Raw genomic sequence first — 13,970 nt, 5'->3', positions numbered from 1 at the left:
GCAGGAGTTTGTACCTCCACAGCCCAGATGTTTTGTTATTATTACTAGTGCAGTGCCCATAGGAAGTATGTATATATTTAGCACTGTAATATAAGCTACCATACATCTGCTGCCTGCTGAGAGAGAGAGTTAGAACTACAAATGAACTTTCTTCTGTTGATTCTTGTTTTTTATTTATTTTTGGGGTGGAGCATTTAAAGAAATCTGACTTTGCACACCATTGAACCACGCAGCAGCCATGTTGAAAGTCTCAGCTCTGTCTATTCCTGAATCACAGAGATATTTGAACCACAGACGCACAGAGATTCCTTGCTTTATAGATAGATAGTCATCTTAATTCTGACCCATTACTATTTTATTTATATAAAAAAATGCTATTTTACCTATATTTACATTTTATTGTCTGTAGCCCTTCCAGTTTCAATGTATTCTAATTCAAACTCATCTCCCAACTTTTTTTAAAAAATGAATTAATCCCTTACACATTTATTTACTAAACTCTGGCGTCATTTATGGTTAAACTGAATATTGTCCATAGTGATTATTGACCAATAACATTATATTCTATCCACAGCAGAAAAGTAGGTCATGTATACATTACGACAGCCATAAAATCATAATTCTGCAAATAAATAATTTACACTTGTAGGAAATATCCGTTCCTTTAACAAAATAAATAAATAAAAGTTTACAATTGTTGTATAATTAAACATAGACATATATGTGTGTATTTACGTATATGACGTCAATGTAACCAAATAGCGAAAGTGGCCTCTGATTGGTTCGTCAACGTCACTTCCGCTAGTGGAGTCCCGGATGTTTTGAAATCCAAGCCTGGTTGAGCTTCTTCTGTTCTATTTACGGCTTCTGCTCAATTTTTTGGTAAATAACTGCGTAAGCTTACACTATAATTGTAAGTCTATATTTTAAATTGTATTCCACGTGTGCAACTTGTTTTTTTTTGTAAAATTAGTGCGTTGAGTAAAGGTAGTTTCAAGTTTGTCTGATTGTTTCATTTGTCCTGTTTGTCCTGTTCTAGTTCTACCATGTCCACTGAAGACCTCGTTTCTGTGGATTATGAAGTATTTGGTAGAGTACAGGGTGTATTTTTTCGAAAGTACACGCAAGTAAGTTGGACATGCTATGTTTTTGTGTCATTAGTGGCCTTTTATAGTTAGTTCCTACTAAATTCATTTGATTGGACAACGACATTCCATGCTGGTAGAGTATAACAACATAGGGCTGCACGATTATGGCCAAAATGATAATCACAATTATTTTGATCAATATTGTAATCATAATTATTTATCATGTTAGGGGAAAATCTGTTTTTTTGCACTACTTAAAAAAGCTATGTATGAACAGTTTACAGTGCAAAATGAAGCTTTAAATAAAAAGGCAGTGGCTATCAGTACGTAATACGTATCAATAGACCGGTGTAGTCAAGTGTAGAATAAACCTACCATGAAGACAGTGGGAAAAACGTTATCTTTCCTTTAATTTTTAGGGTTTGGGTTAGAATTAGGGTTTATTACAGTAGGAAAAATTAAGGGAGCAAAAGATTGTACGTATACGTGTAAATATTTACTACGCTATTAGTGCGCATGCGCCTGTAGGAGGCTTTCACGCGTAGGATATTTTTTCACTACACCGGCAGTCTTTCTGTACGCAACGCCCCTCATTGGCTAGTTTAGGTCATGTGATAGGTGCACCACGTGACTTAAAGTTCCGTCAGTTGTATTTTAGCTCTTTTTTTTTTTTTTGCTACCCTGCTAACCCTTTTATTTTAGCCCTAACCCAAACCATATCCTTAACCCTTTTATTTTAGCCCTAACCCAAACCATATCCTTAACCCTTTTATTTTAGCCCTAACCCAAACCATATCCTTAACCCTTTTATTTTAGCCCTAACCCTAACCCTATCTTTAACCCTAACCCTTTTATTTTAGCTCTAACCCAAACCCTTTTATTTTAGCCCTAATTCTATGGCTACATTTAACGTACCTTTTCTACATAAGCGTAATGTGCCTCTATCGTAATCATTTTGAGTTTTATGTTCCAGGCAGAAGGAAAGAGACTGGGCTTGGCTGGTTGGGTGCAGAACACTGCTGAAGGAACTGTTCGAGGACAGCTTCAGGGCCCGAGGAGCAAAGTGAAGGAAATGCAAGAGTGGCTGAAAACAACTGGGAGTCCCTCATCACGCATCATCAAAGCAGAGTTTAAGAATGAGAAGACAGTGGAGAACCTGGATTACTCATCATTTAAAGTAGCAAGATGAGGAGACTATTAGGTGCTGCCTGTAGAAATTAACTTATAATGAATGCTGGTATGTGTTTTATTTATTTAGTGTGTCATTTGTTCATTTGTTAGGTTTTTGAAAAAAATAACAGAGACATATAACGTGTCCACCTGACCTGTAATTTCATTAAAGCTCTAAAAATCGACACTGATCACTGTGCGTTTGCTTGCTTGCATTCAGAACAGTGAATATTCAAGTCATGATTATTATTATTTAGTTTGACATTACCACTGTTAATTGTTTTAAAAATATTTGGGGAAAACCATTTGATAATCTTTTTATTTTAGATTTTTCCAAATTTAAGGACGTAAGTGAAAAATTAGTGGTGGCACCCTGCAATATTTAAAGTAAATTAAATTGAAAATTTCAACAATAAATGGGGTTCTGCCTTTATTCAATGGCTAGTAGATGGGCGTTAAACTCATTTTATTTCATTTCATGCAAGACAACGAGTAATTTCAACATTATTGTGCCCTAGTTTGCACTTCTATGTATACATAAAATACAAAAATTTGTACGAAATTGACAATATGCAAGCAATAAGTGATAGATATCAGTCACAACAGGATCTTTACTTTAAATTTCCCAGATTTTGTGACCAATTTCTATTTAATCATGCCCTTAAAGCAATACAAATTATGTACAAAATTATTGATTTATTCCTTATTATTTATCATTTAGGGGTCTATTTGTGTCTGTTTATTTTATATTTTAGGAATATGAACATTAGTTGTTTAACTAATATTAAGTTTAATATCAAAAATATAATTATTCATATTTGTTAAAGATTTAGATTTGTACATTCTGGTCAAACTATCTTTTTTAGTGTTAATCTTACTGTCCGGTGATCATATTTGTTTTGTCTCTTTGCTTACGTACAGGGCTGTGTTGTTTTTAGATTTAGATTAAGTTGAAATTAGATGTTCTAAAACTGTTTGTCTTTGTCTTGTGGGGATTTTAAAAAAAAAGTTGGCCTGACTGAGAATGTGTTTTATTAACAGGATTATTGAGTAGAAAGGCATATAATTATAGTATTACACACAAAAACAAACCATGAATGATAATCCATTCCAACAGTACATATGATACAGTGACAATGTTTGTGTTCTTCGTTCCTTAAAAATCAAAGCAAACAAAACTTAATCGCATTTACATAATTTTTTTTAACAAATTGTATTTTTTTTTTTTTTTTTTTTTTTTTTAGGTCATCCACACCAACAGGTGGCGCTGCTAACACTACTGTGCTAATACTAAACAGTTGAATTCGTCTTTCTTTTTTTTTGGTGCGTGTGGTTCACTGTTAACAACAAATGAGATGCGTTTGAAGGTAATTTGCACTTTTATCTGTGTCCGAAATTGGAGAACGAGTAGTTTAATACTGCGTTAGCATAAAAAGTCGGATAAGAAACTTGTAGCATGTTGCACTTTATTAGCTGCCGAGCAACGGTAGCTTCTAGCTGCTTGTTAACGACTAGTACATTAGTAGTACTAGTACAGATACTAAGCAGGTAAAACACTTGTTGGACGCTTTATAAACGAAGCCTGAGTCGTTATGATTAAGTGTTTGTCCGCAGAGGTTCGGGGTAAACTCCGTTCTGGAGTTTCCATCCCGTCTCTGCAGCAGTGTGTGGAGGAGCTGCTCCTCAACAGCATCGATGCCGAGGCCACTTGTGTCGGGGTTCGGATGGACATGGAGGCCTTTAAAGTCCAGGTTATTGATAATGGAGCCGGGATGAGCAGTGACGACATGGAGTCCGTCGGGAACAGATATCACACAAGCAAATGCAGCTCAGTGGAAGACCTGGAGGAGCTCAGGTGGTTTGGTTTCAGGGGAGAAGCTTTAGCCAGTATTGTATCTCTGTCCACACTTGTTGAAATCTCCTCCAGAGCTAAATCTTCAACGAAAACACATGTGAGAATCTTCAGGCGTGGAACGGGCATGGATGTGTTTGAGGCAGAGGCTGACAGACCCTCTGTAGGGACCACTGTCACCGTCTGTAACTTCTTCCACAGCATGCCTGTGCGTAGGAAGAGGATGGATGCTGTCCTGGAGGGAGAGAGAATCAGGAACAGGGTGGAAGCCATCTCCTTAATGCATCCTTTGGTTTCCTTCACCCTGAAGAACGACTGCACTGGAACCATGATGGTGCAGCTTCCCAAAGCAAGGAACATCTACCATCGCTTTGTGCAGATCCACGGCTTCGGAAAAGCTCAAAAACTTGGAGAAATAAGCCACTCGCACCATCGGTTTGAAGTCACCGGCTACCTTGGCAAGGAAGGCCACTACAACAACAGCCTACAGTTTCTGTACGTGAATGACAGGCTGTTGCTGAAAACGCGTATCCACAAGCTGCTGAATTCTCTACTGCGCAGACTGGGAAGTTCAACGCAGAAACAAGACAGTCCTGATGGATCATCTGTCACCACCAGGAGCACCAAAGTAAAAAAAAGCCAAGAAACATACGGAGTCTTCATCCTGAATATTAAGTGTGCGTATTCTGAATACGATATTTGTCTTGAGCCAGCCAAAACTCTAATAGAGTTCAAAGATTGGGATGGGATTCTTCTCTGTGTTGAAGAAGCGGTTAAAGCTTACATGAACAGGGAGAACCTGGTCCCTGTTTTGTCCCTGGATGACATGGAAGAAGTATCCAGTGAAGCATTTGTCGTCACTGGGAGTACTGAACAAGAGGAGACTCGTGTCGAGGGTGGCCAAACGACTACGGATGATCCGATACTAGGCAGTTACATCGGAGCAAGGCTGGCATCGGAATCCGTGCATCGTAAGCGCACAGCTGACGGTTCGATGGACAATAAAGAAGATGACGATAACAATGAAGGTTCGAAAAAGGAAGCTCTAGATGACTCGGTAGGAATTGAAGAAGAAGAATGTTCCAAGCTCTCCAACGACTTAAATCTAGTGCAGGACTTTATTCAACAAGCGCATCATGACTCAAGCTGTACTGAAATTAAAGTACCCGAAAACCTGCTTATGAGCAGAGATGGATCCACTTTAAAAAATAACAAAAAGATTTGTGTCTTAAGTCCGTACATTCATGAAAGTTTGAAACCTCCAGATATCCAAAGAACCAACAGGTCCACAATAAAACATAAAGAACAGAGATTTCCGTTTAAACGTAAAATATCTCTGGTTACACATGGACGTAGTAATTTTACAGCTTTAATTCCCCAAAAGATCCCAAAGATAAGTACATGTAAGAAATTGGCGATTGAAGATTTTGGATCTCTTGACAAATTTCGGAGGATTTACATGACTTCTTCTGACCCAATAAAACCACTAAGTATCAAAAATCAAGGCGACATCCACAGTTGCAGCTCTGTTTTTAATTCTGAAATTGAATCAGTCGTCAAAGACGATGAGCAGCATGGGAGTTCAGTTAATACACAAGAGGAAACAGAAGCTGATAAGATTCAAGTGAATGCACCTTCACTTTCACCCACGCCAAAACAAAAAGGCGAATCATCATTAGCAACCAAACTTTGTCATTTGAAACAACGAAAGAACGACGCCGCCGACGAATCACAAGTGTCCACGAGTGATGTGAATGTCCAAGATGGCAATAACAATGATGGTCTTTGTGATTACAATAAAACTCATGAGGCGAACACAGGCGACAGTAAAAGCTTTAAAGTGTCTGAGAATAAGGATGAGGCTCCATCAAGGGACTGGCTGCGTCACTATGAAACCACTGTGGGGAAGAACGTTTACGTCAACAGAGTGACGGGGCTCAGCAGATACGAGGAGCCGACAGTAAAAGAGACACAAGTGCAATGCACGTCTGATGTCACTAATGTGGCCGTTAGCGTCTTCTCTGAAATGGGTGAGTGAGCCATAATCATTAAACCTTGATAGTCATTGTTTTATTTGACTTTTTAAAATTTTTTTATAGAAGTTAACTGCATGGTCTCATTGTGTTCACCTTCCTGTTCCTCCCATCGTAGGCATGGAGTGCACATGTTACCCATTTCAGATGGATGTAGTGTTGCCTTTTCTTCCTAAATCCAGACCAGAGAGGGTGATTAGCTCAGGGCTTATTTGTGGAGGTACCGATCAAGTGTATTTACTGTAATAGGGGTGTCCCGATACAATTTTTATTTATTTATTTTCGCTTTTGATTAGGGCTGAACAATTTTGGGAAATGATCTAATTGTGATTTTTTTTTTTTCCTCTCAATATTGTGATTTAATATGTGAATATTTTTTCAATGAACACAAGCAATAAATCAATTTGTTATATAATAAGCAATTTCAGATTTATTTAAACTTTAAATAAATATAAAATATACATTTTAAAGCACAGATTACAACTAGGGGTGGGAACCTCTGGGTACCTCACGATACGATACAATACGCGATACAAAGCTCACGATAACAATTATCTCACGATATGATGATACTGCGATTATCAATATATTGGTCACAAATCAATCTACGATAATCTATGACAGAACGAGAAAAAAAAAAAAGATTAAGTGAAAAAATACAATTTTGATATATCGGCGTATCGAGATATTGTCACACTCCTAATTACAACAGTAAAGCAAACAAATCTGTGGCTTTACCTCTTCAACATATCTGACTAACTTCACGTTTCATGGAACATGTAAACATGTGGGCTGCACTTCTTAAACACTCTCTGAACTTAACAGGACACTACAAGACAGGACAAGAAAAAAATAAGTAAAAAATTGCAGCCTTTGCGATTAAAAAATGTCGTGTTATGATATCGCTATAATATCGCAACTGCAATTAATCGTTCAGCCCGACTTTCAATGCAATACCGATATTTCAGCCTTAAGTGTTGGCCGATACTGATATTAGCATCAACCATACATACTTTTATTACTTATTTTGCAGTGTGGAATGGTAGAAAAGGCTTTATCAAGATAAAAAAAAAAGCAATAGTCAACAAAAAAACTGAGACAAACTGACTTATTTATCATTAACCAGTGGTTTACATATATTTTAACGTTAAACAAAAGAATATTCTACCATTGAATAGCTAAACTGTATGTAGACCCTGAAAAAGAACATCTATAAATCCGATAATAACAAAGTGCAAAAACTAGTTGGTTAGAATATTCTAATAATTGAATAGTTAAACTGTATTTTTGTTATATGCACAGTACGTGTGATGTCCTACCCTTGTGGTGTTTATTTATTTTTTACCCGTCACCTTTGGTAATGTGATTGTCTCAATCTGAATATCAAATATCAAAAAAGTTTTATTTCATCCCACTCTATTTTGGGAATTTAAATTTAAATTTTTGTATCTTGTTTCAAGAGGCAGATACAGACTTGAATGCATAGAATGTATTTCCTTTTTTTGTACAACATTTATTGCCTAGCTTACAAAAGGGAAAAAAAATTATTAAAAAAATTGACAATTCTGTAAAAAACCCTCATAACCAAAAAAAAAAACAATAAAACCAAATTATACTTTTAAAGTGCAAAATTATTTTTTTTTTCTTTCATTTATTTTGTTGATAATCAGACTAATCAAAGTCTGATAGGGACACCCCTAGACTATAGAGTGTAAGGGCTTAACACACACAATGTAGACATGATGTCTGACATGTGATCACATGCTCTCATTTTTCAATACAGTCGATGCTGAGGATGGCGCTGACTCTCTATCCTTGTTGTACTCCAAATGGAATAATCCTGTTTTTGTTCGACCACCAATGGTAAGCATTGTGTTTTAGCTGTTTTTGAAAATTCAAATACAGCCATATTCGTTCTTTGTTAATCTAAATAGCTGAATGTAAATCCTCTGTTGATAGGTTGGCGTTGATATCTCCAACGGACAAGCTGACGGACTGGTCGTGAAGATCCACAACGTTTTGTATCCGTACCGCTTTTCCAAGTCAATGATTCACTCGATGAAGGCAAATTGTTAGACTTAATTGCTATTATTTATGTGTTCTTTAACTTTTTGATTGCACAGCTTGTTTGTAACACATGTTGTAACGTTACAGGTAATTCATCAGGTGGATAAAAAGTTCCTGGCATGCCTTATCGACACAAAGGATGCAGAGTCGGTGGCTCAGCCTGAAACTGGTGATAATAATGTCATCAGTGCTGTGTGTGTGTGTGTGTGTGTGTGTGTGTGTGTGTGTGTGTGTTGACTGTGTGTATCTTACCTGAAAAAGCAGGACACCTGCTAGTGCTGGTTGATCAACATGCTGCTCACGAAAGAGTCCGACTTGAGAATTTAGTTGAAGGTAAAAAAAAAATGTGTGCCGACCCCATGATGAGTAATAACGTTAAGTGTAGCAGTTCCAAAGCTTCTGATGGGATTTTACAGTGACAGCTTCATGTGGGTGTAGATTCATACGAGGACGACCCGGAGAGCCCCGGGGAGCGGCGGCTGTGTGCAGCCAACATTTTGCCTCCTCTGCGGATCGATGTGACAGAAGAGGAGCTGAGGCTGCTCAGGTGAGCAGAGAGCAAAGATGAACACCGATAACAGCTGTGGACTTTACTGTTAATATTTTCTACAAATTAAGAAATGTATGTCACTTAAAAAGAATGTAGGTATGTACTCTGGTCTTTTAAGTCCCACCTCTTAGATTTAAGAGAAAGCACATATGAAGGTGAGCTCTCTCAGAGCACATAAAAGCCCTTTTGTTTTTACGGTTTTCTTTAAATATTTTGCAAAAGATGTTAACGTCCCTCGCGAACCTAAAACCTGGGATTCAAAAGGCGTTAAGAAACACAACTCCCACAATTCTTTCATCTATACACGCCTTTTGTTTTCTAATTTGGCAATAGTTATGTGGACTAAAGGATTTACATAGACTATTTTCAAACCAACAATTTTCCAGCAAGTTAATTTTTTGAATATGTTAATATTTGATTTATTCAGACAACTTTCTTTTTTTTTTAGGGAATTTACTTTGATCTCCTTATCAAAGTGAATTTCCTGAAAAAGTTGTCTGAATAAATGAAACCTTAAAGGCGCAATATGTAGAATTTTCAACTTTTAAATATGTCTTAAATACCTAAAATAAAAATTTGAGCGTTAAGAAACATGTATAAGCCTATTTACAGCAGAGCCGTCCCAGAACTAGGCCATATCTGGTTACAAACAGCCATCAAACAGATAAATGGTGCGCTACCCGTGAGGTTTACAACTAACAATCAACTGCTTAAACATCTTCACTCATCAACACATCACACATGTAAAGCTGACGATATACATCAGCCCGCATGGGCCCACCGGAAACATTTTTGGGGTGTAGCAGAGAATATTGTCACCTAATCCGTGTATCATTCGTTTTTCATTATGTGTACTCTCATCTGACGCTAACGGCTATGCTGACGGCAGGTCGGCATGATAAGATCGCTGCTTCCAACTGTGCATCCGAAACGTGTCCTTTTCACTTTAGCTGGTGTTGGGCACAGAACCTCCTCACGGACATTTCGGAGGATTTAGAGACTCCTAAGTGTTGCAGAGCGAAAGATATCGCGGAATGTGTAATGTTTCACTTCCGGGTCACGTATTTTGGCTAATCGGTAATGGAGAAAACGAATAAAGGTGTTTGTTTTTCGTTTTTTGTTTTTCGTTTTCTGTGCCGAAGCAAAAGAGCTTGAATTTGAAAAACAAGACGTTTTCCGTTTTTTCATTTCGGTTTTGGAAACAAATGTCAAATAATGAGTTTATTTTTTTTTTTTTTTTTCGTTTTTCATGTTTTTGTTACAGAATGAAAAACAAATGAACGAATGATAAACGGATTCAGTGTACGTTCAGTGGTCAGGACCGGATATGGTGGAAGTGTTGGTTTTACTCAGTAATATGCCACCGGTTGGTGGCAAAAATTGCTTACAAATCTCACATATTGCACCTTTAACATATTTTCAAACTTGAACAACCTGCTCTTACTATGAATCTAGCCATGCTTCAGATCCAGTTTGTATTTAGGCAGCTGTTAGAGTTTACATTTTTAGCTCTGGTACATTAGCATCGGTCAGGTAACAGAAAAAAACATTTTAGTCACTAGGCTAAACATAATGGGGTTCTTTTCCCTTTTTTTTCCCTGGATGTCCCAAGTTTACTTAGAGCTGGCTGGAATAGATATTTTAACTCTGGTTTCCATTGTTTACTTATCTAACTGTCACGGTGCAGGGTTTAAATTAATTCACATTTTTTTGCTTAGAACATCACAGACTTCACATCCAGCCGCTGATTTTAACAGGAAGGGTTTAGTCTGGCATTGATGTTGGTGAGATGTGAAAAGATAAACTCTATTTTCTGTTTGTCTAGTCATAGATATAATTGCAGGAAGTTAAAGCTGCTTGGGACGATAACTAACATTTTTTATGAAGCAGATAAAGACATAGTGTAAGCCTTACAGACCAATAAATTGAAGGTATTCAGTTTAGAGAAAACAGGAGAATGTAGTCACAAACTAATGTCTATGGTTGAAATTGCCGCTCGTTTGATTGTTGTGTCTCACAAAGCACAAATCAATCACACTTTAAAAGCACAAAGTCACCAGCATCTGAAAACAAGGAAGACAGAAATTCCCTTGATGGGAATATTTGTTTATGTTTGTTTATGGTTGTTTCCCATGGTATGACATCACTTCTCTGGACTTTAAATTACATTCATATTCAAAATCAACATCCATTGCCATACTAGTGGTCACTGTGGCGGTGATTATGAGCTCACACTGGCATTAGTAGTGGGTGAGAACAACTTTTAGAATAGAATACACCTTTATTGATCCCCAGAGGGAAATTCACTCTTGTTACATTTTGGGTGGTTTTTACATATCGGGCTCTAACAGGGCACCCAGTATTAGACTGTGAGGCATGTTGTATTGTCTGATCTTTGACCTAATTATACAAGTTTAGATTAACATGAAGTCCTTTACGTATAATCAAAATCAGAATTATTTTATTAATCCCAGCGGGAAATTCCTTTTGTTACAGCCACAGAAAAAAAAAATCACAAATAAAAGAATAAATGTTAAATAAGTGTATAATTAAGTAAAAGACTGTTAAAAAAAAAAAAGGGATCAGATACACACACATTACAGTAGTAGAAAATAAAGGATAGATACTACTACTACTGCTAATAAGAATACAAATGTGCAAATATGATACAGATATTTACAAAAATAATACAAATATTATACTTGAAGTTGAAATTGAAGAGTTAATGGATGTTTTTTTTTTTCAGGTCTTGTCAGCGACATTTGAGAAGTTTGGGCCTGGAAGTCACTTTCTCTGAGGATTCCCACGTGTTGGTGGGGAAGGTTCCGCTGTGTTTCACAGAAAGGGAGAGTAATGAGCTCAGACGAGGGAGAACATCTGTCATCAAGCCCATTGTTGTGGTAAGGAGTACGGTTAGGTTATTAATGTACAGCCATTTACAGTATGTGCAGTGTTTACAGCTGCCATTTCTCTCCCCTCAGGAGTACCTGAGAGAGCAGACTGAGGTAAACCTGGATCTTATCTCATCTCCTCACAATTTGTAAACTTCTGTCCCATTGTGTGACAGTCTGGGTCAGGGTCGGGGTCAATTATAATTGTAATTGATAATTAATTGCAATTATGATGTAATTATAATCGTAATTGTAATTTATAAAATCTGTCGCCGTTGTAATCAAGTCTAGACGATTGACTTTATAATTGCCATGAAAATTAACTAAAAACTGTCAATTACAATTAAATCAAACACAAAATAGTTCTATGGCTTACATGTATGTAATTAACTATTATTAAAACATGTTTCATATTCACTAACTTCCTGTTAGTGAATTTTCACACTCATACAGGTGGTAAGGGTTAGAAGAGTTAGTGGGTTAGAATAGTGATACATGTATCATTTTTTTTTTTTTAAATAAGGACAAAACAATTTTACATAGTAACAGTAGTATGAATATAGAGTTTATAGCTATTGCTAAATTCCAACTCTTGTCCCTAGTTTGGCTTTTACACATGATATTATAATAAATGCACTAAAATATAAATATAATGATGCTAAAACATTGTACACGCATACATTTTTTTTTTTTTTTTGAAAGCACATACAATCATCTTAATGTTACATGAATAAAAGTTGGTAAAGTTGTAATTGAACTTTAGTAATTGAGAAGGGAATTGTAATTGAATTTCAGGGGGAAAATAATTATTATTATGGTAAAAATGCCAGGTATCGTAATCATAATTGAATATAATTGAACATGGATAACTGAAAACGTGAGTGTAATTGAAAAATGTAATTGACCCCAACCCTGGTCTGGGTGGTGGTGCTTCTTTTTTTTCTTCAGTTGCTCCGTTCAACAGGAAGAGTGAGGGGAACATTGCCTCTAACGGTTTTAAAAGTGCTGGCCTCACTAGCGTGTCACGGTGAGATATTTACTTTGATCTATTTTCTCTTACATGTGGCCTAAAATGTATGAACTATTCCCTACAGGTGCTGTGAAATTCAACCACTCCTTAAGTAGAGATGAATGCCACAGCCTGGTAGCGTCACTTTCCTCGTGTCAGCTGCCTTTCCAGTGCGCTCACGGGCGTCCGTCCATCGTCCCTCTCGTTGATGTCCTACATTTGGACAGAGATCAGAAGGTAGCAGACGTTAATTAGTTAAAAGTTAATATTTTAAATATATTTGCAGCAAGGTAGTTTTGTCGTCTTTTTAAAAATAATATGTTAAAGTTTAATTTATTCCACCAACTTTGTTCAGGAATTTACTTTGATCTCCTGACATGGTTCGACTGCCAACTGTCAGTCTTCCTCTAAGGCGTCCGCTGATTGCTTTGATGTGTCCTTTCTGGGCATGGCCTTCAGGCAAAATGGGGCTTGGTCTGGGGTTAGGGTTCTGACAGAACTGTTAAGTTGGCCACGCCCAGAAAGAACTTGTAACACATCAAAGCGATCAGATCCTTTGATCTCCTGACATCAAAACATGTCAAAGGAGATCAAAGTACATTTCCTGAGATAAGTTGTCTGAACAAATTAAACCTTAAAATATTATTTTAAACATAAATACAGTGATTTTTTAATTGAATGGAGAATAATTTCATGTGACTGCTTTATCTTTTCTGTAGGAACTCCAGAAGCCCAACTTTCAGAAGCTGAGAAGAATGTATAAGGCGTGGAAACTTTATGGAAATGGATAAGATGGAGGATGATAATGTGTTTTAATGTGTATTTATTTCAAAGGTTATTTATTGTTTTTCAAAAAGTATTAAATAATATACCTGCTGAGACTTATTGTCGATAAGCATGTGTTTTTATCACTAAAAGGGGTGAAATTTTGAAATACCTTTTAAATAATCAAATTGTTTTAAATGGAGAACAATCTTCCTCAAATTTTCTTTCTGCTTTCGAGATTGAACTTTCAAGAATGCTCCATAATGAAGGCATTCAAACAGCAGAGAGGAGGTAAAATGTGCTCTTTCTGTTTGACATTTTCAATGGCTATGAAAGTTTAAGGAAGATTTCAACGCTACTTTTTTTGTTTTTTTTTTGAAATGGCACAATGTATTATACAGAGAAGAAAATGCTGCGGCATCCTGAATTTTCTATTTATTTTCTGTCTTCAAACAGCTTTTTGTTTCCCTCTTACATCAAAATGAACATATTTTAAGTGTTGTAAGTAGCTCATGTTTAATTTCAATCCATTGTCTTTGTCTTTA

The 13,970-nt window shown here is 36.6% G+C and overlaps 2 protein-coding genes across 8 annotated transcripts; both read left to right on the top strand.

The window, feature by feature from the left end:
- Window positions 1–811: 811 nt before the first annotated feature.
- acyp1 (acylphosphatase 1, erythrocyte (common) type) lies at window positions 812–3,616 on the top strand. Of its 3 annotated transcripts, XM_028437540.1 has the most exons (4): window positions 812–894; window positions 1,040–1,127; window positions 2,062–2,289; window positions 3,503–3,616. In XM_028437540.1, exons 2-3 carry the CDS (start codon window positions 1,047–1,049, stop codon window positions 2,275–2,277), a joined length of 297 nt encoding a protein of 98 aa, XP_028293341.1. In that variant the 5' UTR covers window positions 812–894; window positions 1,040–1,046; the 3' UTR covers window positions 2,278–2,289; window positions 3,503–3,616. The 3 variants fall into 3 exon arrangements, with proteins under 3 accessions (XP_028293341.1, XP_028293339.1, XP_028293340.1); XM_028437538.1 differs by lacking the exon at window positions 3,503–3,616 and having other exon boundaries at window positions 812–882; window positions 2,062–2,449; XM_028437539.1 differs by lacking the exon at window positions 3,503–3,616 and having other exon boundaries at window positions 812–913.
- Window positions 3,617–3,813: 197 nt separating this feature from the next.
- Window positions 3,814–13,970, top strand: mlh3 (mutL homolog 3 (E. coli)). 5 transcript variants are annotated; one of them, XM_028437533.1, is made up of 12 exons: window positions 3,814–6,140; window positions 6,262–6,363; window positions 7,927–8,006; window positions 8,103–8,207; window positions 8,298–8,379; window positions 8,475–8,543; window positions 8,649–8,757; window positions 11,507–11,660; window positions 11,742–11,765; window positions 12,600–12,678; window positions 12,746–12,897; window positions 13,380–13,970. In XM_028437533.1, exons 1-12 carry the CDS (start codon window positions 3,851–3,853, stop codon window positions 13,449–13,451), a joined length of 3,318 nt encoding a protein of 1,105 aa, XP_028293334.1. In that variant the 5' UTR covers window positions 3,814–3,850; the 3' UTR covers window positions 13,452–13,970. The 5 variants fall into 5 exon arrangements, 3 of the variants coding, with proteins under 3 accessions (XP_028293334.1, XP_028293333.1, XP_028293336.1); XM_028437532.1 differs by having other exon boundaries at window positions 8,472–8,543; XM_028437535.1 differs by lacking the exon at window positions 6,262–6,363 and having other exon boundaries at window positions 8,472–8,543.

This window comes from Gouania willdenowi, chromosome 22, assembly GCF_900634775.1.
Source record: "Gouania willdenowi chromosome 22, fGouWil2.1, whole genome shotgun sequence".
NCBI lineage: Eukaryota > Metazoa > Chordata > Actinopteri > Blenniiformes > Gobiesocidae > Gouania > Gouania willdenowi.
This window is presented reverse-complemented; position numbering and strand designations above follow the sequence as displayed.

Coding starts and splice junctions, on each gene's coding strand:
- acyp1 (XM_028437540.1), top strand. CDS start 1,047: ATGTCCACTGAAGACCTCGTTTCTGTGGATTATGAAGTATTTGGTAGA. Junction 1,128..2,061: donor TTTTTCGAAAGTACACGCAA/GTAAGTTGGACA, acceptor TTTATGTTCCAG/GCAGAAGGAAAGAGACTGGG.
- mlh3 (XM_028437532.1), top strand. CDS start 3,851: ATGATTAAGTGTTTGTCCGCAGAGGTTCGGGGTAAACTCCGTTCTGGA. Junction 8,007..8,102: donor TTTTTGTTCGACCACCAATG/GTAAGCATTGTG, acceptor CTCTGTTGATAG/GTTGGCGTTGATATCTCCAA. Junction 12,898..13,379: donor ATTTGGACAGAGATCAGAAG/GTAGCAGACGTT, acceptor TCTTTTCTGTAG/GAACTCCAGAAGCCCAACTT.